The 24236-nt window shown below is 56.0% G+C and overlaps 1 protein-coding gene and 1 long non-coding RNA gene across 3 annotated transcripts in view; one reads left to right on the top strand and one right to left on the bottom strand.

The window, feature by feature from the left end:
• NCF4 (neutrophil cytosolic factor 4) overlaps window positions 1-23230 on the top strand; it is a 74513-nt gene extending 51283 nt beyond the window's left edge. Inside the window, exons 1-10 of one of the 2 annotated variants that reach the window (XM_077914645.1) lie at window positions 5204-5393; window positions 10866-10950; window positions 11380-11533; window positions 13641-13711; window positions 16592-16719; window positions 17843-17900; window positions 18785-18883; window positions 21265-21395; window positions 21619-21684; window positions 22849-23230. In XM_077914645.1, the coding sequence (XP_077770771.1) occupies window positions 5362-5393; window positions 10866-10950; window positions 11380-11533; window positions 13641-13711; window positions 16592-16719; window positions 17843-17900; window positions 18785-18883; window positions 21265-21395; window positions 21619-21684; window positions 22849-23044 (1020 nt within the window). In that variant the 5' untranslated portion in view covers window positions 5204-5361 and the 3' untranslated portion in view covers window positions 23045-23230. Of the gene's footprint in view, window positions 1-5203; window positions 5394-10865; window positions 10951-11379; window positions 11534-13640; window positions 13712-16591; window positions 16720-17842; window positions 17901-18784; window positions 18884-21264; window positions 21396-21618; window positions 21685-22848 lie in introns of those variants that run through there. The other variant, XM_077914646.1, reaches the window with a different exon arrangement.
• LOC144323787 (uncharacterized) lies at window positions 9331-12814 on the bottom strand. The gene is made up of 2 exons (XR_013389129.1): window positions 12666-12814; window positions 9331-9702 (listed from the first exon to the last, which is right to left on the bottom strand). It is a non-coding gene; the product is annotated as an uncharacterized LOC144323787 (long non-coding RNA).
• Window positions 23231-24236: the final 1006 nt, after the last annotated feature.

Here is a 24236-nt window from a genome sequence, read left to right as displayed (position 1 = left end):
GGGGACATAGACCAGGAGGGCTCCAACCCATACCAAGAAAATTAATCTCGGTAATAACATTAACGTTTGCAGTTTACTGACCCCCCTCTGGGCGCGGGGGCCTCGACTGAGCACTTGGCATTCATCGTCTTATTGAAGACACCCCAGAAAGGAGGGACCAAGGGACAGATACTTGAGCCGGGCACATGCTGGGGCTCTGGCATGTTCTAGGTGATCCATACATTTTGAATCAATGAGTCATGCGGTAGTCCGAGGACGCAGATATTAACCATCTCCGCTTAGAACAGTGAACAAGAACCATGAACTTCGGGTCAGCGGGGCACCGAGCTCGGCACCCAGCTGGGCTGCAAGCGGGGCGCCAAAGGGGAGGCAGAGGCGGCTGCCTTCAGGGAGCTTGCTGTCCCTTTGGCTTCATCGCATCCTCTGTCCTCCAAATACCGCTCCCCGGGGCCTGCCAGGGGAGGCTATTTGTGGCTCAGGGAGGAGGTCCAGTGAAGCTCCCCTCATAAATTACAAGGAGAGACACATGTAGGTCAAGATTGGGGAATTCAGTGCGGGAGGGATCCCCAGGAATCCTGCTCAGCCTGATGTGGGATTTTCCCCCTCTTCCCTGGGAGAGCCACTGACTCAGGCAGCAGGAGTCTGCGGGACTCCCAGAAGGAGCTCCAGGGGCCCCCCCGTGGTCCTGCCTCCTCCCCAGCCCCCAGGTCCCTCTGCCCCATTGCCCGGCCTGAGCTCTCCAGCCTGCCCCTCCGCAGCCGTGTTCCTCCTCTCTACACTGAGGTCCGTGCTTCAGCCTGTGTAGGCGCCCCCACCCGAGTCAGGCAGGGTTGAAGAGTGCTGTGCATGCTGTGAGCTTCCGTGCCAGCCCTGAATCCCGTCCAGTCCTTCGGGACTCCCTCAGGTGCGGCCTGAGCCTACGGGATCCTTCCCTGGAGGTGTGGCTGTGCATGGACATTGGCCATCTCTCTCTCTCTGTCTGTCTCTCTCTCTCTCTCTCTTGTAATGCTGCGATGCCCCTTCTCGGAGCAGCCCCTGCCGTCCGTCCATCATGACTTCTCAAACCTGCTTTCTTTTGGCATTGCATCCTCCCTGTCACTGTCGGACGGTCACTTAACTGCCCTTTGTTGCTTCCAACAGTGCCTAGCAATGTTCCTCCTGATTCGAATCCCCAAGTTGTCAGGTTTGGGTGTGCTCTCAAAGGAACCTGGGGAAGGCAAGGCCAGAGGTGCTTTCTTCTAGGAATAAACTATCTGAGCTCCGTGAGCTACCGATCCCACGATCCCAAGGCTCAAGGTTCAATGACTCCTGTGTGTTTACTCACAGGCTGTGTGGCCAGTGGAGGTGATCGGAAGTCAGTTCTTGATACGAGCCAGGTCACTTCAGGCATTTCTTTGTACCTCCCCAGAAAGGCTGATGGATACTGGCTTAAAGGAATGTGTGAAGAGTTTGGCTCCTCTTCCTGGCTAGCCTCTGCCTCGTTCTCCACCCCTGCAGCAGAGGCAGGACGTGCCTACTGCTGACAGAGTGTCTGGCCTCAAATTACACTGGATCAGAGCTCGGGCATAAAATTAGCAGCAGTGTTCTGTGTATGAGGAGCCAGAGAAATACCCATATTCAGCAGAACTATGGGCAGAGAGGGAAGAGCTGGCCCCACAGGCCCTGGGGCCCTTCCCTGGACAATCTTCCGGGGCCCTGCACCCCCCTTCCCCCATTGCGGAGGTGGCTGCCCTGTGGCTGAGTCAGGCCCATGGGAGGGGAGGCTTCTCCAAGGGGGGAGGGAGTGGGGGATGGGAAGGCAAAACCTTGAGAAATCTGGGAAGGTGAACTTGACGGCTTGTCTTCCCTGAAACGCACATACACACACTGAAAACTATGAACAAGAATAAGACATTCCCATGGGCCTAGGCACTCTTCACACATTTTGTTTTTCGTGAATTCCCAATACCGGCCCCTTCTGTAAGCCTGTTTTACAGATGGGTAGAGAAAAGATTGAAAAGGGCATATTAGGGGCGCCTGGGTGGCTCAGCTGGGTAAGCATCTGCCTTCAGCTCAGGTCTTGAACCCGGGGAGTCCTGGGACTGAGCCCCACACATCGGGCTTCCTGCTCAGTGGGGGAGTCTGCGTCTCCCTCTCTTTCTGCCCCTCCCCCCGCCCATGCTTTCTCTTGCACGCGCATGCACGCATGCGTGTTCTCTCTCTCTTTCAAATGAATAAATAAAATCTTTTCTAAAAAGGGCATAGTGATTGCCCAAGTTCGTATGTCATAATGCATTCATGTTCATGCTCATTAGGTGTGCCCCTAGATCCCAGGTGTAAACCTGGCCTCTCACATACTCCCAGTCTCACTACGGTGTGCTACGCCGTGTGCTCTTGTGTGGATGCGGCCTAAACACACTCACACTTCCCTACCCAGAGCTGTATGTGTTCATACACACGTTTATGTGCAACTATATATGTTTCCAACCACACGCATATGATGATACACACGATTGCATGCCAGTGCTGTGCACGCTGTCTGGCTAAAATTGTCACTTCCTGTCTTTCCTGACCAACTCTACAGCAGCACTGCCCTCAGCCACAGCTGGGTGTTCGCAGCTCTGGGTGCTCACAGACACCTGCTACGTCTGCCACTTCACCCTGTCCTGTTACTCGGCATTTTACTTGCTTGATCCTGTAGACCGGGAGCCCTGAGATGCCAGTGACAGTGTTGGAGTCATTGTTCATCGTATTATTTCTAGTTCTCCAGTTGTGAATTCTCCAGTATGTGGAGTCTGTACTGTCTTTCATACTGTAGGTGTTCTTTACAGAATTTGTCATTTTGATTTGTGAGTTCACAGGGCAGTTTTGTTGTTGCTCCTACAGGCTCATGGATGCCAAACTGTCTCGATGTAATGCCTCAGTTTAGGATTGGCACACCGTGTGGGTAGCTTGGATCTGGGCCTCACACTAGTGCATGCTGCAGGCTTGAGGCTCTGATCTGGTGCATGTACCCCTCGTTCTACCCACGGCCTGGGAGAGTATCTCCATTCCTGCAGTGACCCCACGCTGATAGCTGAGAAATGCTGTTCTTCTAATCAGTTCTGACACCTGGCTTCACCCTGGGAATTCAAATCTGATTTCTGGGCGAGACGTGCAGCCCAGACCTAGTCCCAGATTAGCATTAAAGTCTCAGCCCCAGTAGCCCATACCCACCCTTAGTTTTCCTGTGGAGTGTGAGGCACTAGTCCCTCCCTCTGGTCTAGGTTCTCCTTCTCTTAGAACCTGAACATTATATTTTCTTGCTTGTGAGCTAGGCTCTATATGTTTAAGACACTAAAAAAAAAAAAAAAAAAAAAAGTCTTAGCCAGGCTTTTTTCATGTCTGGTGAACGATGGGAAAGTTCAGCTTGCGTTCACTCTGCCATCTTCTCCCTGTCTTCCAAATGCCTTGCTCAGTAGAGTCATTTTTCTTCTTTCTCATGCTCCCCTCTGTCTTGTTCCAACTGTCTCTGCTTCCCAAGGAGCCATAAAGGATCTTGGTTTCAGAAGACCCCTTGGCTGGATGAAGAGAGGGAGATCCTCACAGAGTCAGGAGTGTGGAGCTGGGTCCAGAGCATGTTCCCTCCTGCGGACTCTGGCTCTACCCTGAGCTCTGTTTGGGGCAGAAGTTCCCTTGGGGTGGCTGAGTGTAGCAGGGGTGAGGTTCAAAGGAAGGATTTGAGGCTGCCAAATGCCCCCACCCCTCATTCTTACAGCCAGATAGTCCTCGGGATCCTGAGAATGGCTCCTGTCCCCAGTCCCTTCATCTGGGAGGAAACATAGGGATTGTTGTAGGAAATCCTGGCTACAGTCTCCATGCAGCTGGCTCTGTCCCCCCAGACCCCTGTCCCAGTCCTAAGGGCACTGCTATGGCATGGGTTTGGGACAGATGGAGTCAGAAAGACATGGCTGCCTTCCCATCTATACCCTCTCTCTGCTGTCCTCCTGCTTTGCATCTGCAATGCATGAGTGAGTTTTGAGCGTGAATGAGAGTGTGAGAGTATCTATGTGATAGGTTGGGGGTTACTGAGTGTGGCTGTGGACTTCTCAGAGAGCTCCTTTCAGAATCCAGTCAGCATATCTGTTAGAGGAGCCACAGGATTGCCAACCAGAAGCACCCCCTGAATACCGGTTGAGCACTTGTGATGTGTCAGGCACGGTGCTAGCCAGGAATACAGTCGTTAAATATAAAAGAACACAGCAAACATGAAATTGCAAGAGTTTCCAATGCTCTGAAGTGAAAGCCCAGGGATGTGGAGGAGGACATGATAGAGAGGGACTTTATTTAGGTGAGGGGCCAGGGAAATCCTCGCTAACGGGGTGACTTCCAAGCCAAGTTCTAAAGGAGGCAGAGAAGAACGTTCCAGCGGGGGAAGAGCATGCATAAAGGCCAGAGGGACAGGCACCTTGGAACACTCCAGATGCTCCAGTGTGGGAGCGTGGGAAGGGGAGGGGACCGGGCAAGCTGGTGAGGCCCTCAGAGCTTTGGAGGCAGGACCAGGGGTTTGGACTTTTTCCTTAAGGGCCAGGCGAAGCAGTTGAAGAGTTTAAGCAGGAAAATATGTGCTCAGGTTTGCCACGTAAAGCTCACTGTGGTTGGCAGATTTAGGGAGGACTGGCTGGCTGCGCCAGGCCTGGGATCTAGGGATGAGGAAAGCATAGGCGAGAGCTCCCGGGGAAGGGTAAGACAGAAGCATAAACTGACACTCACACCCTACACGACGGAGGTAACCGAGTGCTGACTCTGTTGGGGAAACCAGGGAGGCTTCCTGGGGGAGGTGGCATTTGCCCCGGGGCCTGTGGGATGGCAGGCAAGGTGGAAGCCAGCACTCCAGGCCTAGGGAACAGTTTGGGCAAAGCCTTGGCAGTGAGGGTGAGAGGGTGGGGCCTGATGGGCTAGAGGATCAGAAGTGACTCTCCAAGTTCTGGAGGCCCCTTGGTGGCTGAGCCAGCTCCTGGGGACGCTGTCTCTGCTGGAATGGAGCTCTCTGCTGCCCAGTGGTGTCCTGGCACCAAGAAATCCCATCAAGGAAGTCCTCAAAGCCCCTGGGTCAGTGGATTCCTGCAAACCCAGAGTCCAAGGGTGGGCACTTCCCCAACTGCAGTGCAGCTGGGAGGTGGGGAAGAGGAAGTGTGAGCCTTGGGCTAGACCTAGAGAGCCCAGAGGAGGAGCCTCTTCTAATTGAGCCAGGCAGGGGTGGGGCCTCCCCAGGGGCGGCTCCTGGGGACTCCTGGGACCACAGCAGATGCGCAGGGTGGCCAGAGGTGAGCGAGAGTCAACTCGGCTTGGGCCTGGCTGGGTGAGACTCTTGCCACCCACTCCCCGGGAGCACTGGCGGCCATGGCCCTGGCCCAGCAGCTGCGGGCTGAGAGGTGAGTGCAGGGGCAGTGCCCTCCTTGGGCCTCTTCCCTGTTCCCGGCAGGCCGGCAGGCCGTGGGGGACAGAGGCCCACCCTCCTACAGACCCTTACTGAGGTCAAAAGCCAAGAGGCTGGAGCTGAGTCAGAACCCGAATGCTCAGAAATGCAGATTCTTAGAAGTGTTTGAAGGAAGCTTCCAGTTGTGGCTCACTTCCCTCAGGCACAGATGAAGACACTGAGGCTCAGAGAGGGGAAGTGACTTTCCCAGGGCCTCACAGGAGAGGGTGTAGAGTCTGGACAGGTGTCCCGGGTCCCAGGCTGGGCTCGCTGCCTCACACTGTGGTCAGCGATGGCTTTCTATCTTCTGTTCAAACAGAATCACAGAACCTGGCTTCTTCCTCTTTATCCAGGGCCTGGTTCACATGTCAAAAGCCTTCCCTTACAAGCCCCTGCATTGCTCTCTGACCGCTCGCCCTGTTTCCTTTTTCTGCAGAGTCCTTATACCACTTGCATAATATTCTGTACTCGCTCCTTTGTTTTCTGTATCACTGGCTCCCCCATTAGCAGGCCCCATGGTGGTGCGTGATCACCGCTGTATCCCCAGCATGTAGAACACCACCAGTCCAGGCCCAAGGCTCTAGAAGTGCTGACAAATGAGTGAATCAGTGAATGGATGGATCCTTGAGCTGGAGAATGTCTTCAGATCCCTCTAGTCCAACCCTGTGCGGATGAGGCCAAGGAGGGCCAAGGAGGATAAAGCGTCTCCTCTGGGGCCCATGCAGCACAGCCTCACCAGGGCCTCCCCTCGTCTCCCAGCGAGGCTGCACCCTGAGCTGTGGGGGACCTGAGGACACCAGGCTTGGCTCTGCCCTGCCCTGGAATAGCAGGTGACCTCAGCAAAAGGGCGTGCTCACTGTGTGGAGGTGACTCCGAGCATCGCCGGAGATGGGCCAGGCTGGCTTAGGTCAAAGTGGGCAGCCGAGGGTCCTCGGTGGAGTCTGGGGCTGCAGGTGGAATTTCCAAAGGTCGAAGGTCAGAGGAAAGCTTGTCAGCGTGTGTGCGTCAAGGGAGAAGCCACAGGAGAGATGCTCAGAGGGTGGATGGAGAAGGGCCTTGGTGAGCCGAGGGCAGGGCCAGGGCTTGGGCTGTCCCACCAGCTTCCAGCCCCTCTTCCCCTCGGGTTCTCCATGAGCCTCGGCCCAACACCGGCACACATGGGAAGTGGCTGCTGTGTGAAGCTCGTGGCACTTCCTGTTTCTTAGGGACATGTGTCAGAATGCGTGAACCCGCCAGAGCCCGTCCCCCGCCCTCAGACGGTGCGCTCCTTCCCTCGCACTCCTTGCTTCTTTGCAGCCACCCTTGCCCCTCAGAGGAGGAAGAAGAGGCGCCCTCCTGCCTCCCTTCATGGGGCCGTAGAGCCAGGTCCTGGGGTCACTGGCTTCCCTGCCCCTCAGGTGCCCTGGATGTGCTCTGCTTGAGGCCGGAGCAGAGGACGGAAAGGGAGGGCGAGGGCACAGCAGGCCTTTCTAAGACCCGAGATGTCCAAAGTTGGAAAGGACTGCTTTGGGGTAGTGAGTTTGGTTCCAACAAACATGTATTGAACGCCTGGTGTGTGCAGGAGTTACAAAAACTGACCTAGCTGCGCCCTGAGGATCTTTCCAGGCCTCAGCTTCTCCCATCCAGGCTCCAAAGCAGACTTTGCATGAATAACACGCATCTGAGTCCGAGTCCGTATGAGCCCAGGGCATCCCGGCCCCAGAAGGCCCGGAGTGGGCTTCAGCTCTGAGGGGGCCCTGGCTGACATCGCCAGGGGAGTGGCTCCTCTAAGGGGGCTTCCTGTGGGTTTGCTGCACCCCTGCCTCGGCCCTGGTGCAGCAGCTTCCTGGCTCAGCCCCCGTCTGGCAGCCAGGCCATTCCCACGCTCGCTCACTGCCAGAGGACTTGCTGCGATACAGGGAGTGGCCCTGCACTGAGCACCTGCTATGTATCTGCTGCTGTTCTGGGCACCAGGGGTGCCCCCTGGTGCCCCCTGCTCTCATGGGGCCTCTCGGGCCGGGCTTGTTACCAATGAGAGAGAACTCCAGGGATGTAAGCACTCCTACGGTCCCCTGTCTCTTTACAGAGGGAAGGGGGAGCCAGGGCACAGATGGGGGTGGGGGTCTAACCCAGGTCCCCACTGGCAATGGCAAAGCAGGGATTTGGGATTTCATCTTCCACTCATGCCCTCCTACCCCCTCCCCTACACATAAGCCTGCCCCTGCCATCCCAGGGTAACCCTCCCTTGCCCCCCGACCCGAGGCAAGATGCAAGGCCTTCGTGATGGGCCCTGCCTGTGTCTCTCGTAACTTTCTGCCTCTCTCTGTGTGCCAGCTGCGCTCAGACTGCCCTGGCCCCGAGGTTCCTTGAACTTGCCCCCTCTTGCAGGGCTAGAGCCTTTGCACTCAGTTTCCCGTGCCCCTGTCCTCCTCTAGCCAGTTCTTCTCTGCTCCTCCCGCTCATGCGGCCCCACTTCCTCCGGGAAGCCCTCCCTGACCACCCGCCTTCTGAGCGAGCCGTGCCCTCCGACATACACAGCACCCTGCTTTTCTCTCTGGTGGACGGAAGCCCCATCTTTGAAGTGCCTGCTTGCCAAGCTCTCTCTTGCCCTCTGTACTCCTCGTTCTCAGGGTGGGGGGATATAGAAACGGCCGGGCTCTGGGATAGCTTTTCCTCCACAGCCTCCCTGACCTTTGAAATGATGTGAAGCTCCTTCGCTCAGCCCAGCCGTGAGACCCAGGAGGGCAGAGCCGCCACCTACTGTGCTTAGAACAGTGTGTGAGCTACCCTAGGTGCTAACAAGGGTTGCTGCTGCTATTATTATTATTATTATTATTATTATTATTATTACTATTACTCCAGATTCCCTGGGGCTGCGGGAGGTGTTGGGATTTATTTACGTGCATTCAGTGAGTTGTTGGGGCAACAGACTAAGAGCTGTGTGGCCGTGTTTGGCAGTAAAATTCTGCTTAGGCTCGAATCCCAGCTTCTCGATGTACTTGGGCAGGTTCTGTAACCGCTCTGTGCCTCGGTTTCCCTGTCTGTAAAAAAGGTGCCAGAAGAGCATCTGCTGCCCAGTGCACACTCAGGAAACCATGAAGGGGGGTTCTTACCCAATCTGGCCAATTCCCTGCCCGGGGCTGTTACTATGCCTGGTTCCTTCCTGGCTGCTCCCCGCTCATCCTATTGCAGATGAAATACCCACGAGGTGCAGAGCCTCCGGGGAGAGAGGGGAGGAGGAAGCTTCTCCCAAGGGTGTTGCCACGGGGGCATGTGGGGAAAGCGAGTGGGGAGGCTGCCAGCGGCCACCAAGCTGCTCGGGAAGCTATGGGGATTTCCTCTGCCGGCCACTGCCACCCTGAGTCACTCCTGCCAGTGGCAGCCGCCAGCGGCCTGAGGTTAGCCCGAGGTCACACGCAGCCCAGGCCTGGGGGACTGCGTGTGCGGCTCCAGGCAGCACCCCCCCGCCCCCCAGCTGCCTGGGGCTCCGCACCCCTGGCTGCTCTTTCTCTGTCTCCTTGGCTGTGTTTTCTCGTCGTCCTCCACCTGTCCCTCTCAGCCCCCTCTGCTCGCAAATTGCTCTTTGGGTCAGGGGGCGGGGGGCCGAGGTCTTTACCACAAGTCACAGGCACATGGTTACCTCTAGCGGGGATCCACCCCCAGCCCCTCACCCCGCTGCCCCGGACTGAGCTCTAGAGCCACACGAGATCTGGCCAGACCTCGACCCCAGCTCCCAAGGGCCTTACATTAGGGTGCTCTGTCCATCAGCTCTACTTCCTGCCCACCCATCCTGGTCAGAATGTGGGTGACATGTAGGTGTCACTCTTGACACTACCCTTCCTTTCACCTCCATATCCAAACAGTCCCCAAACCCTGCTGGCCGTCATTCAGGGATGACTCACAAACCAGTAGCATGCCTCTTGGAAATGTATAAGGCTGCAAGGCACAGAGGAACCCACAGAGTTTAAACAAGTGGGCTCATTTTTTTTTCCCATATAACAAGAAGTCCAGACGTAGGCCAGCGAACCCAGGACCAGAATCCCAGAGATTCCTTTGGTCTTCCTCATGTCTTTTGCCTCATGGGTGCAATATGGCTGCTGTGGGTCCGGACGGCACACCTGCTTTCAAGGTAGGCAGAAGGGGGAAGGAGAGGAAACCCTGCTGGCCTGTCTGTCCCTCTGGATCAGGAAAATAAACGCTCCTGGAGAGGGCCCTGCACCAGAATTCCTCTTAGGTCTCATCGGCCTGGAATGGGCACATGGCTGGTCCTATAGCTGCAGGGGAGGCTGGGAAATAGAACCGAGATGATTAGGTTTGGTTCAGACCCATCACGGCCTATCACCTTGAGGCCAGGCACATTGCCACCTGGAGAACATGGAGCTTGATTAGCAGGAAGAAGCAGGGGACACCACAGTGAAACAGTGTCCACCAAGGGTTGTGTCCCCACGTCTGTTGTCTCCTGTCCCTGCTGCCTGGCTCACCGCCCCCCACCCCCCATCTTTCGGCTATACCCCTCTGGGGCCTCGCAATGCTTCTCTGCCCCTTTGGTCTCTGTGTTCCCTTCCACACAGCTGCCTGGGCTGGCCTCCTAAAGCTGCGATCCTATTGTTGGTTTGTTCTTCTTCTTCTTTTTTTTTTAAACATTTTATTTACTTATTTGAGAGACAAAGAGAGAGTAGGAGCAGGCAGGGGCAGAGGTAGAGGGAGAAGCAGGCTCCATGCAGAGCAGGGAGCCCGATGTTGGACTGGATCCCAGGACCCCGGGATCATGACCTGAGCCATGAGCAGATGCTTAACCGACTGAGCTCCCCCAGGCACCCCGGGATAGCACTATTTTTACTCTCTTCTGAAGCCTAGGCTCCCGGCTGCCCACGGGAGTTACTTAGCTCAGCACTGGAGACCCTCCTCAGCCTGCCCCCAGCCTTTCAGTCTCTGATCCCCACTAACTCCAGTCACACTAGACCCGAGCCCACTCCTCACACCCTGAAACCCCAGCACATGCTGTTCCCACTGCCTGGAAGGCCTCCCTCCCGCCCCCTCGGGCCTGCTTGGTGGATTCCCCTTCGACCTTGTAGACTCGGTTCAAACGCCGCCTCCTCTGCAAGGACGTCCCCGGCCTGGGCACAATGAACCATTCTCTCTGTGGGGCACCTGCTAACTTTGTGACCCAGGGCCCTGGCCAGGGTGTGACACAGAGGACGTTCCCTGACGAGCTGCTCCCAGATGACAACACAGCCACCAAGCCATTTGCTGGACTGTAACACGGCTGCTGCCATACGGCCCCATCTCCAGGGCCTTCACTCTCAGGGTCTGGCCCGTGTCCTGGCCTGGCACCTAAGGGGTGTTGACCAAGGAATGCCGGCCGCACCCTTGGTGCACGCCTGCACCCTTTTGCCCAGCGCGCCCGTCAGGTGGTAACCGGGCTTTCTTTCCCTCCCGCCTCCCTCAGCGACTTTGAACAGCTTCCCGACAACATCGCCATCTCGGCCAACATCGCCGACATCGAGGAGAAGAGGGGCTTCACCAGCTATTTTGTAAGACACACCCCTGACCTTGGCTTCTGACCTCTGAACCTCCAGCTCTCTTACCCCCTTACCGTCCATCCCAGTGGTTCTCAAATGGGGCGATTTCAGCCTCCAGGGGATATTTGGGAGTAAACATCTTGGGACACATTTGATGATTCCAGCTTAGTGGGAGTGCAGCAGGCTTGGGGGGCGGGGGTGCAGCTGGCCGGGGGGGCGGGGGTGCAGCTGGCCTTGGGAGACAGGGCTGAAGCTGGCCTCGGTGGACCGAGCCCAGGGGGGCTGCTGGGCACGGCCCAGGTCAGCCCCCACCCCAGGGCAGTGCCTGGCCCCCAGGGGAGAACCGAGGCGGAGAACGGCTGCTCTAATCCTAGGACCTTTGACCCCCCGCACCCTCATCGGTCCCTGGCCTCCCTATACCCTGGCCTGTGTCCTCCTTAGGTTTTCGTCATCGAGGTGAAGACCAAAGGGGGATCCAAGTACCTCATCTACCGCCGCTACCGCCAGTTCCACGCCTTGCAGAGCAAGCTGGAGGAGCGGTTTGGGCCGGAGAACAAGAGCAACCCCTTCACCTGCAGCCTGCCCACGCTCCCAGGTGGGGAGTCCACGGCCCGGGGAGCTGGGCGCCCTGCCCCTCGACAGAGCTGCGTGCCCCCACACCCCAGGCCTCTCCCTTTGGCTCTCCTGCCCTGGTGGTCACTCCATGTCTGCCTCCATGCCAACCAGTTAGTCTGTGGCCCCTTCTGGCTGTCACAGGCTGCCTCCTCTAGCCTTGCAGCCCTTGACCTCCTGGTCACGGGGGACCAGTGATGGTGACGGCCACTCGTTTTGGCCGTCCATCCCTCGTTCACCACGCCGACTGGTCTCCAGCACCCCCTCCGGCCCTGTCTAGAGCCGACCCAGCTTGGGCAGTTCCCCATGCCCCTCCCTTCCCTGGTCTGCTGTGACACCGTGGGCACTGGACAGTCCCCTCACCCCTTGCCTCCTGGCCTCTCTCCCAGCTCAGCCCAAACATGCACCTCGGGTCGGCCCAGGTCTGTAGCTCCTCGGCACCTGCACTCATGAGCCCTGCAGGAGCGTGGGGTGCCGGGTACACGGGGTAGTCTCGGGGTGCCCCCACACCCTGCAGGCCGCATACAGGTACCCTTGCCACACACAGCAGAGACATCTCCTGTCCTTTCCTTCTGTAAGCTCCACACCCTACCTCTGGCTTGCTCTCTCTCTGTTCCCACTGAGGCCTGCAAGCAGCCCCACGGAGGCGCTGAAGCTGTCCCCCAGGAGCTCCTGGCTTCTCTTGTCCTCCTCCCGAGCCACTTGCGCTTGCACCTGCCCCTTCCCTGTTTGCGGGCTGCAGGGGACAGGGGACCTTCCTGCTCTTAGTCTCCCATTGGGCCTTTGCCTCCCTCCCCCTGGCTTTCCCCTGATGGCCTCTCCTCCGCCTCCTTGTACACTTGCCTTCTCCTTATTTATTGACTCTGCCAGGCTCTCCCACCGCCTCAGTCCTCCTGTCTTTGAACAAGCATGTGCCACAAGGAGGTGTTCCTGCTGCAGCCCCCTTGGGCCCCAAAGGCCCTCAAAATCTCACTCACTGTTCCCCTTCCCCCTCCATCCCCTGCTCACCCGCCAGCTTGGTTTCAGCTCCCACTGCCCCCCACTGCGCTCCCCCTGGGGAGGTGACCCCTGACCTGTTGTTAACTTGGACTTCTGTGGGCACAGCCCGGCCTCACCTTCACTGTCCTGCTTCTTCCTCTGGGAAGCTCTCTGGGACCTCCTCCGGGTTCTCTTCCTCCCTCTCGGCCCTCTCTGTGCTCCTTGGAAGGTTCTTGGGCCTCCTCAACAGTGCCATCCTCCGCTTTCTCCTCCCTCCCAATACCCTCCCCACTACCAGATAATCTGACCTCTGATCTTAACGGCTCTCTTGTGGCTGTTGGTCCCAAATGCCTCCCTCCCCTAGACCTCAGACACTGCCCTCCTACCCCTGCCGGGCACCAGCCCCTGCCCATCTCACAGACAACAGGAGCCAGGCATTTGTCTTCTGGTGGGGGTGCTTTGGATGGACGGTTCTACCAAGGCCCCCACCTAAGGCTCCTGGGGACGACATTTGTCGTGGGTCAGCCATCATCTGTTTCCTTTTGTCCCCCCACCCCCACCCCCGAACACACTGCCTTGCTTTTGAGCAATGATGCATCCATCTACTCAACAAATATTGATGGATTGGGGCATTTTTCTAGGGCCTTGGTTCCTAACCTCGGGGGGCATATTAGAAGTACCTTGAGGTTGAAAGAATTCTGATGCCCGAGTCCCACCCCCAGAGATTCTGATTTAATTATTCTGGGTCCTACACAATGAGATTTTTAAATGCTGCCCAGGTGACTTACATGTGCAGCTGGGGATGAGGACCCCCATCCTAGGTGTGGGATATAGCTGTGAGCAAGGCAAAGCTCCTTTTCTCTTGGAGCCAAGAATCCTGAGTGTGTGTGTGTGTGTGTGTAGAGATATGGGCAATAAATAAATATGACAAGAAAAATATCCCCTGGTGACAGGACAATTGAGAGAATGCAAGTTGAAAGGTGGGGTGGCCGGAGTGGCCCCTCAGCCCTGCGGAGCCAGCAGGGAAGATTCCTGGCCCAGGTGGGTGGCTTGGAGCCCAGAGACCATGGTCTTGGGCCAGGCTCCCAGGGCAGCTCTTTGCATTTCTGCAGCCAAAGTCTATGTGGGTGTGAAACAGGAGATCGCGGAGATGCGGATACCTGCCCTCAATGCCTACATGAAGGTAACAGTGGGGCCGTGTCACCCTGGCGCCTGGGAGGACCCCTGGGAGGGCCCCTGGCAGGGTCTGGAGGGGGAAGCAGCCCATGTGCCATCCATGAGCCTGGCCTGGGGGCCCGTTCTCCTGCTCTGATGGCCCCCATCTTCAATCCTTAAAGAGATTAAGGAGGGAAACAGGATGTCGGGGCTGTTGGGGGTGGTGTGGAAGCAGTGGAGAAGGCTCAAGGAACCACACTCTGAATCGACAAGTCTGCTGTCTGTGCCGGGTGTTCTGATGCTGAGGTAAACAGGATCTGATATCTGCCCTGTGGGGACTCTGACAAGTGGGTCACGAAATCACAAAGCTGTGACCTATGTAACAGGGGCATGACGGGCCAGGGCCCCAGCTCTCTCACGCAGGGCCTTTATACCAACTGGAGAAAGGCCCTCCCTTGCCAATGCATGGGATGATTTGGTTGCATTCGTGGGCCTTGCCCGGGTGCCCTTGGGTGTTTTCCGACCTGTAAACTGTCTGCATCCCCAGGAGATGGGAGCACAAAGAAAGAGGCACCCTGAAGGCAGAGACCAGGCTGGTCAGGAAAAGCCTTCTACCAATCAGGACCGTACAAGAAAGGGCCAGTGGTCCTCATGAGGTGGTGAGCACCCTGTCACCAAAGGCATCCAAGCCATGGCTTGGTGGCAACCTTAAGAAACTGGAGAAGGAAGCTCTCCCCATAGCACAGAGGCACCCTAACAGCCAGTGAGGGCTCCCCCTCCTCTTCTACTCTCCTGGCTGAAGGGCACAGAGCTAGGAGTCTTCAGTCTTTGCTCTGACATTGACTATTTGGGTGACTTGAGGCAAGTTGCTCATGCTCTCTCGGCCTTGGTTTCCTCACCTATGAAATGGGGCAGTGCGCTCTGCTCTCTGGTCTCATGGGAGGGGAGTGATGTTGGGAGCTTCCAGAATGTGAGAGATGCTAACCCCTGGCGGAATGAGCAGCAGGAGGGGAGTGGTCGGTTCAGGAATCCTGCTCTGAGCCCACAGGAGGGACAGTGGGAAGCCCCTAGGCTGCGGAGGGGTTGGGGGGGTGCACTGTGATGGCTGCTCCAGGGCGGCTGGAGGCTCCTGTCCCCTCCTGCAGGGCCAGGGGAGGGGGGAGCTCCACAGAGAGGGATGAGGCTATAGAGCTTGAGCACTTCGTCCCACCCGGGGCTCAGCCACCAGCAGCCTGGAGGATCCCACCTCTGCCTCTCTGTCTGATTCGGTTCCTCAAAGCCCAGGACTCAATCACTGCAGGCCTCTGTGCTCTGGCTAACCCATGCTTGAAACATTCGGGGACGGGGAACTCACCACCACTCTTCCCTGTCCGCACCCTGTTGCACGGCGATTAGAAAGACCCGATTCCCTGTAGCTTCCACTCACTGGTCTCACCACTGTCCTCAGGAGAATATGGGTCATGTGATGAAGACGCCTGCACCTGCCTGGAATGGTGTGGGGTGCTTGGACCGGCAGTCAGGAGCCTCTTGCTATACGTTTGTCGGATAAACAAATAGGCTTATTTATTTCCGTCAATACCTTGTGAGTTAGATACTGTTATTGTTCTTCATAAGGGGACGTGGAGGTACGGAGAGGTGGGGCCGCCCACTCCATGTCATAGAGCGGCTAGACAGGAGGGCGGAGACTTGAACTCGTGGCTCTGTGACTCCAGGGCCAGATTTCACCCCCAAGCTACGTTGTAATGAAAGTGACAGCGACGGCGGATGATCCCAACTCCGCAGGGGCCCCGCTAGATGCCCGGAGTGTTCTAAGTGCTGTGCACGTATCGCTCCTTTAAGCCTCACGCCATTCCGCAAGGCAGACACTATTGTCATCCCCCCCTTAATTACGTTTGCCCAAGGCCACCCACTGGCTCAGGGTCCGTCCCCTGAAGCCCATCTATGGGCCGCCTCCCCACCCTCCCCATATATCAGCCCTGTCCTTTCCAGGCTCTGTATTCCCAGTTCCTCCGAGTTGGACCTCTGGGCCCCTCCCCGTCCTGCCGCCTCCGTGGGATTCTCCAAGGGGAGGGGGGTCTGGGTGCCTCTGGAGCCATAGCACCCAAAGGCAACACGGCACCCCTGGGGACCTTTGTGCTGTGCAGCTGGGGGGGATGACCCTGCGGGGGCCCGGCTACTCTGCATCCTCACGGTCTGCGGATCTTTGCCCTGTGGTGGGAGTAACCAGCATCACACTGAGTGAGGGTCCCTACTCCACTGCTTCTTAGCTCTGCCAAGCAGGTCAGGTACTTTGCCCTTTTGAGCCTCAGTTTCCCCAACTGTGACATAAGATAAGGTGTCAATCAGAAAGCATTTTTTAGGCTGTAATGCCACCAACTGTTGTTGATTTGAGTTATTTGAAGTATCCTTCCTCCTACTATTGTCTCATTGTTCACTGGGGGATGGGCCCTGGTGACAGATGGCTCTAGGTGGCCCAGCTCTGTCACCTGCTGGGCCAGGTGGCCTCGGACAGGTCCCCTAACCTCTCTCACACCAACTTTGAGGTTATTGTGAGACGGAGTGAGGTCACATGGGGTGGTACTCAGTGCGGTGCCTGCATAGTCACCACCACGTCACTTTACCTGCCGTCACCATCAGTGTTACGTCTGGAGGCCTTTAGGTCTTTTCCAAACGAAGTGTTCTCAAGCCGGTTGGTCCCCTCCTGACCTCGCACCCGGGGGAAAGCTCATGAGATGTTGCCTCTCTTGTGTGAAGAGAAATACTGTCTTGCGTCTGTGATCAGGCAGAGAGCTTTATTACGAGAGAGAGAGGGAGGGACCAGCATGGGACATGGGAATGGAGCAGATGGGTCAGGATGTCCAGACCTTTCTGTTGACCACCCCGCTCCTGCCTCCTCTCCCAAATGCAGAGCCTCCTCAGCCTGCCCATCTGGGTGCTGATGGACGAGGACGTCCGGATCTTCTTCTACCAGTCGCCCTATGACTCAGAGCAGGTGCCCCAGGCGCTGCGCCGGCTCCGGCCGCGCACCCGGAAGGTGTAAGTGACCAGCCCCTGTGCTTCCGTGGGCCACATGCCAGGTGTCCCTAACCAGGTGCTCTGTCCCAGATGTCCTCCGCCCCTGCAAAGACGCTTCTTTTCCTAGAGAACACTTTGATCCCTGAACACCCCAGGAGGTTCTGCTTGTTAGATGAGCTTGGAAAACCAAGCACAGGGCCTGGAGGGATAGAAGGTGGGTGCCTTCTGATGTGTGTGACGATGAGGATGGAGGACAGGGGCTGGGCCACTGATGGGGATATTTGGTGGCACAGCACCCACTGGGGGTACCTCAGGCCTTGGGGTGCCTGGAGAGAGCTGAGGGGGAGGAAAGGAGGAGCTGCTCTCTCCGCAGATGCTCCCAGAGTATCTCCTGGGATGCCCTGTGCCCAGCCTCAGTTGCAGTTCCATGGGGCTGGCTGTGACTCCTGGTGTGTCACACTGGCCTCCGAAGATGCTGCTGCTTCCTCTCAGATTCTAAAGAGCCCACTACTCCCACCCAGCTCCTTCCTAAGGGTCTTTCCAATCACAGAAAACCCAAACCACTGAAATAGGGCTAGGCTTCCCAAGGCCGGGCTACTGCTGCTAAGAGTTCCAGGGACAGTGCTCCTGAGCCCCGGCCTCCCTCCCAGATCCTCCCTCCTTCCTGAGGCTAGTACCTTAGTGTGTCCTCTCCATGCCTGGCCATGTCCCCGGGACATACAGGTAGGCAGGGTCTCAATTCCAGCTGAGCCAAGAGGCAGCCCTGTGCCTGGAGCCCTGATGCAGAGTGCTTCTCCAGCCCATTTTCTTGGTGGAAAGACTAGAGGTTGGGTGTGAGGAGTAGAAGGAAGAGCAGATGTGAAAGGGTTGATAAGCTAGGGTGCTAAGCAGATGTGTATATTCCTCCCCCCTCCTCGCTAAGTGGAGGAGGGATACGGTCCCTCCTGGTCCACAGAGGGGGATATAGTCCCTCTCCCAGGGGCAATGGGAACAGGGAGTAAGTATGATGGCCCAGACGAGCAATCATAGCTGCATTTTTAACATCCTCTCCTGCCCCTGAAGAGGGGCTTCTCTGGGCACAGAAGCAGGGAGCCTGGCTCTGAGGGGCCGGGAGGACTGATAGGCCTCCCTTCTCTCTCCACAGCAAGAACGAGTCCCCCCAAGATGCCATCTTTGACCGCATGGCAGCTCCACGAGCAGAGGTACCCCCGGCGGGCCAGGCCTCCCACCCCACCTCTGGGCTCCACCCTGCACCACTGTGCTCTCCTGCCAGGCGCCCTCTGTGTGCCTAAGATTGGGACTGGGTGCTGCGGGGAGGAGGGGCCTCAGCCTCAGTCCCAAGGGGTCCCAGCTGACAGGAGGCAATGTGGGGCTGTACAGGAGGCTGTACTCAGAGGCAGGGGGAACACAGCTATCCACCATCCGTTCAGCAAGCCTTCCTGGCCTCCTCCAGGCCAGCCCCACTGAGGGGACTGAAGCATCAGACATGACTCGAACCAGGTCCTGTCCTTAAGGAGCTCCCAGCTCCCTGGAGACACCCATGCAGAGACAGTGTGGTCAGCGCCCTGGGCTTATGGGAGCACTGGAGCCTGCGCCAAGGCTTGGGGTGCTGAGGAAGGGGATCGGCCCAGGGAGTTTGCATCCTTGCCTCTCTGTGTTCATCCCACCAGGTCTGAAAGGAGCACCATTCTGGAGTCAGAGAGACCTGGGTTCTTTTCTTTTCTTTTTTTTTTTTTAAGATTTATTTAATTTATGATAGACATAGAGAGAGAGAGAGGCAGAGACACAGGCAGAGGGAGAAGCAGGCTCCATGCTGGGAGCCCGACGTGGGACTCCATCCCGGGACTCCAGGATCGCGCCCTGGGCCAAAGGCAGACGCTAAACTGCTGAGCCACCCAGGGATCCCCGAGACCTGGGTTCTAATCCAGGCTTCCCCACTAACAAATGGCGTGGCCTCAGACAAGTCGGTCATGCTTCCTGGGCCAGTGTCCTCAGCTGTTAACTGGGACGCTGAAGTATGCAAAGCACTTTAGTAGGAATTCAGTGGATGCTTCCTCCCTCCTGCCCTACTCCACTCTTCTCCCAGGCCTTGTTTGACTTCACTGGCAACAGCAAACTGGAGCTGAATTTCAAAGCTGGAGATGTGATCATCCTTCTCAGTCGGATCAATAAAGACTGGCTGGAGGTGAGGACGGGGGTAAGGTTAGAGGTGATGTTGGAGGTGATGTTGGAGGTAAGGATGAGGATGAGGTTGGGGTGAGGTCGGGGGTGAGGTTGAAGGTGATGTTGGAGGTGAAGATGCAGATGAGTATGCAGGTGAGGTTGGAGATGAGGTTGGGTGACGATGGGGTAAGGTTGGTGAGGATGGGAGTAAGGTTGGAGGTGAGGTTGGGGGTGAAGTTGGAGGTGAGGTTAGGGGTGATGATGGGGGTGAGGTTGGAGGTGAGGATGGGGATGAGGTTGGTGTGTGAATGGGGGTGAAGTTGGAGGTGAAGGTGCAGGTGAGGATGCAGGTGAGGTTGGAGGTAAGTTGGAGGTGAGGTTGTTTTGCGTCTGGTTGTGGCAGGAGACCAGAGGGGGGCAGGGGTGGGGACTGGCTCAGGGAAGAGATGCCATCTGCAGACGGTCCTGGGAATCAGAGCTGCTGGGTGGGGGCAGCCGAGGAATACAGCCATGGGGAGGCAGTTGTGTGACTGGGGCAGAAGATTCTGGAGACCACACTTCCCTTTGGTTCTGACCCCAACAAACAGTTGCTTTAGGCAAGTCGGTTAATCTACTGAATTTAATATCTTGGTCTATCTCGGGGTTTCTTAGCCACGGCACTGTTGACATTTGGGGCCAGATGATTCTTTGGTGTGGGGCCATCCTGTGCATTGTAGGGGGGTTAGCCACAACCTCGGGCTCTGCTCACTAGATGCCAGTAGCACCCCTGCAGTTGATAATCAAACATCTGCAGACATTTGGCTGGCGGGGGAGGGGGGCGCAAAATCACCCGCAGCCAAGACGCACTGGTGTGTCACCTGGGATGATGTCCCTTAACTTGAAGGCAGTGAGACAAGATAGTGATGCCGACCTTGAGCTCTGGAGTCGGCCTGTCTGGTGTCATTTCCTACTTGTTTTCAACTAGCTTTGCGTCTCTGGGAACTTTGCTCAACCCTGTGGTTTCCTTTTCCGTAAACGGAGATAGCTGGCAGTTTCTTCATAGCCATCCTGGGAGGGCTGACCCAGGCGCAGCTATGCGGGGCTTGGCCCATAGAGGGCCTAGATGCATCCATCTGCTGGGAAGGTCAGATAAGAGGCCTGTCTTGATCCTTGCTTTGTCTCCATGCACACCTGGTTTGTGGCCCCTACAGGGACTCATACTAACTCAGTGAGTGGAGATGGGAGGTCCTGGCTCTGGTTCCAGCGGTTTGGATCGGGTCCTGCTGTTCCTACACAAAATTCCATTTTTGTTGAGGCTTCTGAGGCAAGAGGTGTCTGAAGGAGATGGGGGACAGCCCCAGGGGGACTCGAGGGGAGAGGAGGGTCCCTGGTGGCCAGGGGCTCGAGAGCCGCAGGACCATCTGTCTCACTGACTTGTCCTGGGACACTAAGGCTCTTTTTTTTTTTTTTTTTTAGATTTTATTTATTTATTCATGACAAACACAGAGAAAGAGGCAGAGACACAGGCAGAGGGAGAACAGGCTCCCCGCATGGAGCCCGATGTGGGACTCGATCCCAGGACTCGGGATCACGATCTGAGCTGAAGGCAGACCCTCAACCACTGAGCCACCCAGAGGCCCCGGGACACTAAGGCTCTTACAGCTGTCGGGTATTGCTGGGAAATGCTCCAGAAATAGGAAATGCTTGCTACCTTCCTATTTTCTGAAAAGCTCTCTGTGTGAGAAGGTTGGCCAACTTCTGGCCTCAGCTTTAGGGGAAGATGAGGGGATTACTTTGGACCTCAGTTTACGGGTCTGCAAAATGGGATGTGGATAATATGTCTTCTCTAGGGTTGTGAGGATTAAGAGGACATGTGGGCAAAGCACAGGCAGTGGCTGGGCTTGGCCTGGGCTGGAGAGAGATTTCTGGCCATTGGGGCTAGAGCAGGTGCTCTGTGGTGTCCGCAGAATGAATGAATGAATGAATGAATGAATGAGTGAAGGGAGCCACCATGTCATCTCTGTCCCCCATCTGTGTTCCTCCTTAATGCCTCCGGCCATTGGCTCAGCATGAAGTTCACCTGCTTCCCTGCGTCACCCATTATAACACAGCTGCAAGCGGAAGGGCAAGGACTGCCATCCATTCTGAGTCCCAGAGCCTGTCCTGTGCCCGGGGCTCATGAAGTCTGTGAATGAATGACTGAATTAGATGAAATGAGCTTTCCAGATAAAGAGATCTTGACGTATTCTAGAATGGAAATATAAGTCTTCTTGGGGTGAACAGGATGGCGACCTTGGTCACTTTTTCTCCTACCTCTGCATACGACCTTGTCTGCATCATCATAAGGGGGCCTGGGTGAGGGGAGTGGTTCAGCCCTGCTGCCTCTCCTCCCACCGAGAGGGCAGCTCCTTCTTTCTTCCTCAGGGCACTGTCCGGGGAGCCACGGGCATCTTCCCACAGTCGTTCGTGAAGATCCTCAAGGACTTCCCGGAGGAGGAAGACCCCACCAACTGGCTGCGCTGCTACTACTACGAAGACACCATCAGCACCACCAAGTTTGTGCCCCACCCCCATCCCACCCCCTACATCCCACTCTGGGCTCTGAGACCCAAAGTAGGTCTCCCCTCACTCGACTAAAAGCCTGCAGTGGCTCACACTGCCCTATAGATAAGCCTTACCTCGGTGACAAGATGTCAAGATCCATTGTGATCCTGCCCTTATTGTTCCCGGGTCCCCTTCCAGCCTGATGCCCCCTCACCACTGCCCGTTGTCCCCTAGGGACATCGCGGTGGAGGAAGAGCTCAGCAGCACTCCTCTGTTCAAGGACCTGATGCAGCTCATGAGGTGAGAGGTGGGAGATGGCAGGGGGTGGAGGTGGTGGGCCAGCCCCCTGGGGGAGCAAACAGAGGAAGGAACACAGTGCATGGAGGTGCGAGGTGTTTTGCCTCTGCTTTACCCCCAGCCTGGCCCCGCGGGGCAGACACCAGCTCCCCATGACGGAGATGAGTGGGGGTCTGCAGAGCGACATGCAGGGGCTTGGATGAGGTCACACAGCTTGCGAGTGTGGATTTGCAGCCAGAGCTAGAGTCTTCCTAGCTAAAAACCTTGGACTTGGGTCCTGTGCCATCAGAGAACCACCACCTCCCAAGATCCAGCTTATTCACACAGAATGGAATTGTTCTATTCCTGACTATGAAAGTAATTCCTTTTCATCATTAAAAAAATGTCAGAAATCACAGAAAGGTATAAAGAAGTGAAATGTATATACATAATATTTCTCCTCTCATTACTAGATGCACATCTAGATTTCTTGAGTGCACACCTCCACCCCCACCCCATAATTATGACGACAGCTCGCTGCATGGTATCATGCCAGGGATGCACCATAGTCGATGTAGTCACCTCTTCTTGGCCATTTAGATTATCCTCCACTTTCTTACTACCAGGAATAATGCTGTGCTTCTCATATTTGGTGACTTGCCCAATTTTCCCTCAGGATGAGTTTCTAGAAATGGAATTTTGAAATCAAGGTGTTTGCAAGTCTGTTAGGCTTCCCACCCCATTTGTCAAGTTACCTATAGAACGGTTGTATCAGTTTTTACTGTCACCAGTCACGTGCACCCCGCATCAGATGGTCCCAATCCTTATAGAGTTCTCCCCCAGCCTTCACACAGATAATAGCTCTCGGGGGCTCTATCCTCTGTGGCTTGTGCCTGGCCAAACCCACTCCTCTTCCCCACGATGGTTCTTAACTCTGCACATTTATACACAGAGCACTTCAGGCTGTGCCACTAATTTGTTGTGGAAGCCTCTTCTCCCCTGTCTCAGTTTCTCCATCTGTACAGTGGGAGGTTGGACCACACAGATGATAAGGTCTGTGTCAAGCTCTGATCTCTTCTGATTCTTAGCTCCTGGCTCTCAAAAGCCCTCAGCCTCCTTTCCCTGTATCCCTTAGGCTTAGGCCCGAGGCCCCTGGACCTTCTATTAACCCTGATCTTTCCCACCCAGGCGGGAGTTCCAGAGGGAAGACATCGCCCTGAATTACCGGGATGCTCAGGGGGATCTGGTGCGGCTGCTGTCAGACGAGGACGTGGCGCTCATGGTGAAGCAGGCCCAAGGTCTCCCCTCCCAGAAGCACCTCTTCCCTTGGAAGCTGCACATCACCCAGAAGGATGACTACAGAGTCTACAACACTGTCCCCTGAGGCTATGGTGTCCCTGGAGCAGGGAGGGCCACTTGGTAAGAAGCCCTCAGAGGAGATTAGGACCAGGAAAGCCTGGGAACATGGAACAGACTTCCTGGTTCGAATCTACGGACCCACTTGGCTTGGCTTGCATTCTGTCTGTCTGTACACTCGGTCTCAGATTAAAATAAACCCTTTCATCTCAAAGGTCCAGACTCTGAAAGACCGTATCTTTTGAGGAAAGAAAGGAAACGGAGTAAAATTCCCATCAATGAGCATCAATTAGGGGTCATTTATATATAGAAGGGGCCTGGCATAGGGCCTCATTCCAGCTTGCCCTGTCCACCAAAATAAAGGCATTGGCAGGGCCATGGTCCCAATGAAATCAGTTGAGGCATCCTCTTCCATAAGCAATAAAACCCACAACAACCCACTGGAAAACATCCACTCAATGAAAATTCAACAGGCCTTGAAAGCTCCATTGTGGCAAAGCCAATCGTTTGGCTATTAACATGTTGCCCCACCAGACTGGTTGAGGAGCCCTACTGATGTGAAACAGCTAAGCCCTAGATAGGACACACTCTTCAAAGAATCACAGCCTTATAAGAAGTACTGGGACTTTTCAGTGATCCTGCCTTTCCCCTTTCTTCCCACGTCGCCCTGATTACAACTGGGGCCAGAACCTACAGCTTGGCCAGGGGAGCTTTGTTCTGAAATGCAGAGGCAGCACTGCTGTCAAAATGCCGAGGCTCAGGGAGGCCAGGATATAGGGAGGCTGGACCGGGGGCCTCTTGTGATGGGTCCAGGCCCTGGGGTGAGGGCTGAGGGGATCCTGACAGAGTGGCATCCCTGCCTCCAAGCAGAAGCAGGAGAAAGTCATCTCTGGACTGAATGTCCTCAGTTTGGGCTGATTTCAGATGAAGCAAAGGCTTATAGTCAAAGATCACTAACTCTCTGCGAGTGAGAATAGGCAGTGACAATAAGCCATAGCTTTAGAGCCCCCAGCTACAAGTTTTTGAGCTATGGGACTGGAATATTTAAAGAAATAAAGAAGAAGAACATAAAAATGAACAAGCTGAAGAGAATGACCAAGCAGATTTGCAAAAGAGAGCTAGAATGTACATACACACTTATTATGCATGTATCTGCATGCCAGTGTGAGCATGTGCCTGGTGACACAGAAAACCCAGTGGATGGGTTAGATGGTGTATTA

This window comes from Canis aureus, chromosome 11, assembly GCF_053574225.1.
Source record: "Canis aureus isolate CA01 chromosome 11, VMU_Caureus_v.1.0, whole genome shotgun sequence".
NCBI classification, from domain to species: Eukaryota; Metazoa; Chordata; class Mammalia; order Carnivora; family Canidae; genus Canis; species Canis aureus.
This window is presented reverse-complemented; position numbering and strand designations above follow the sequence as displayed.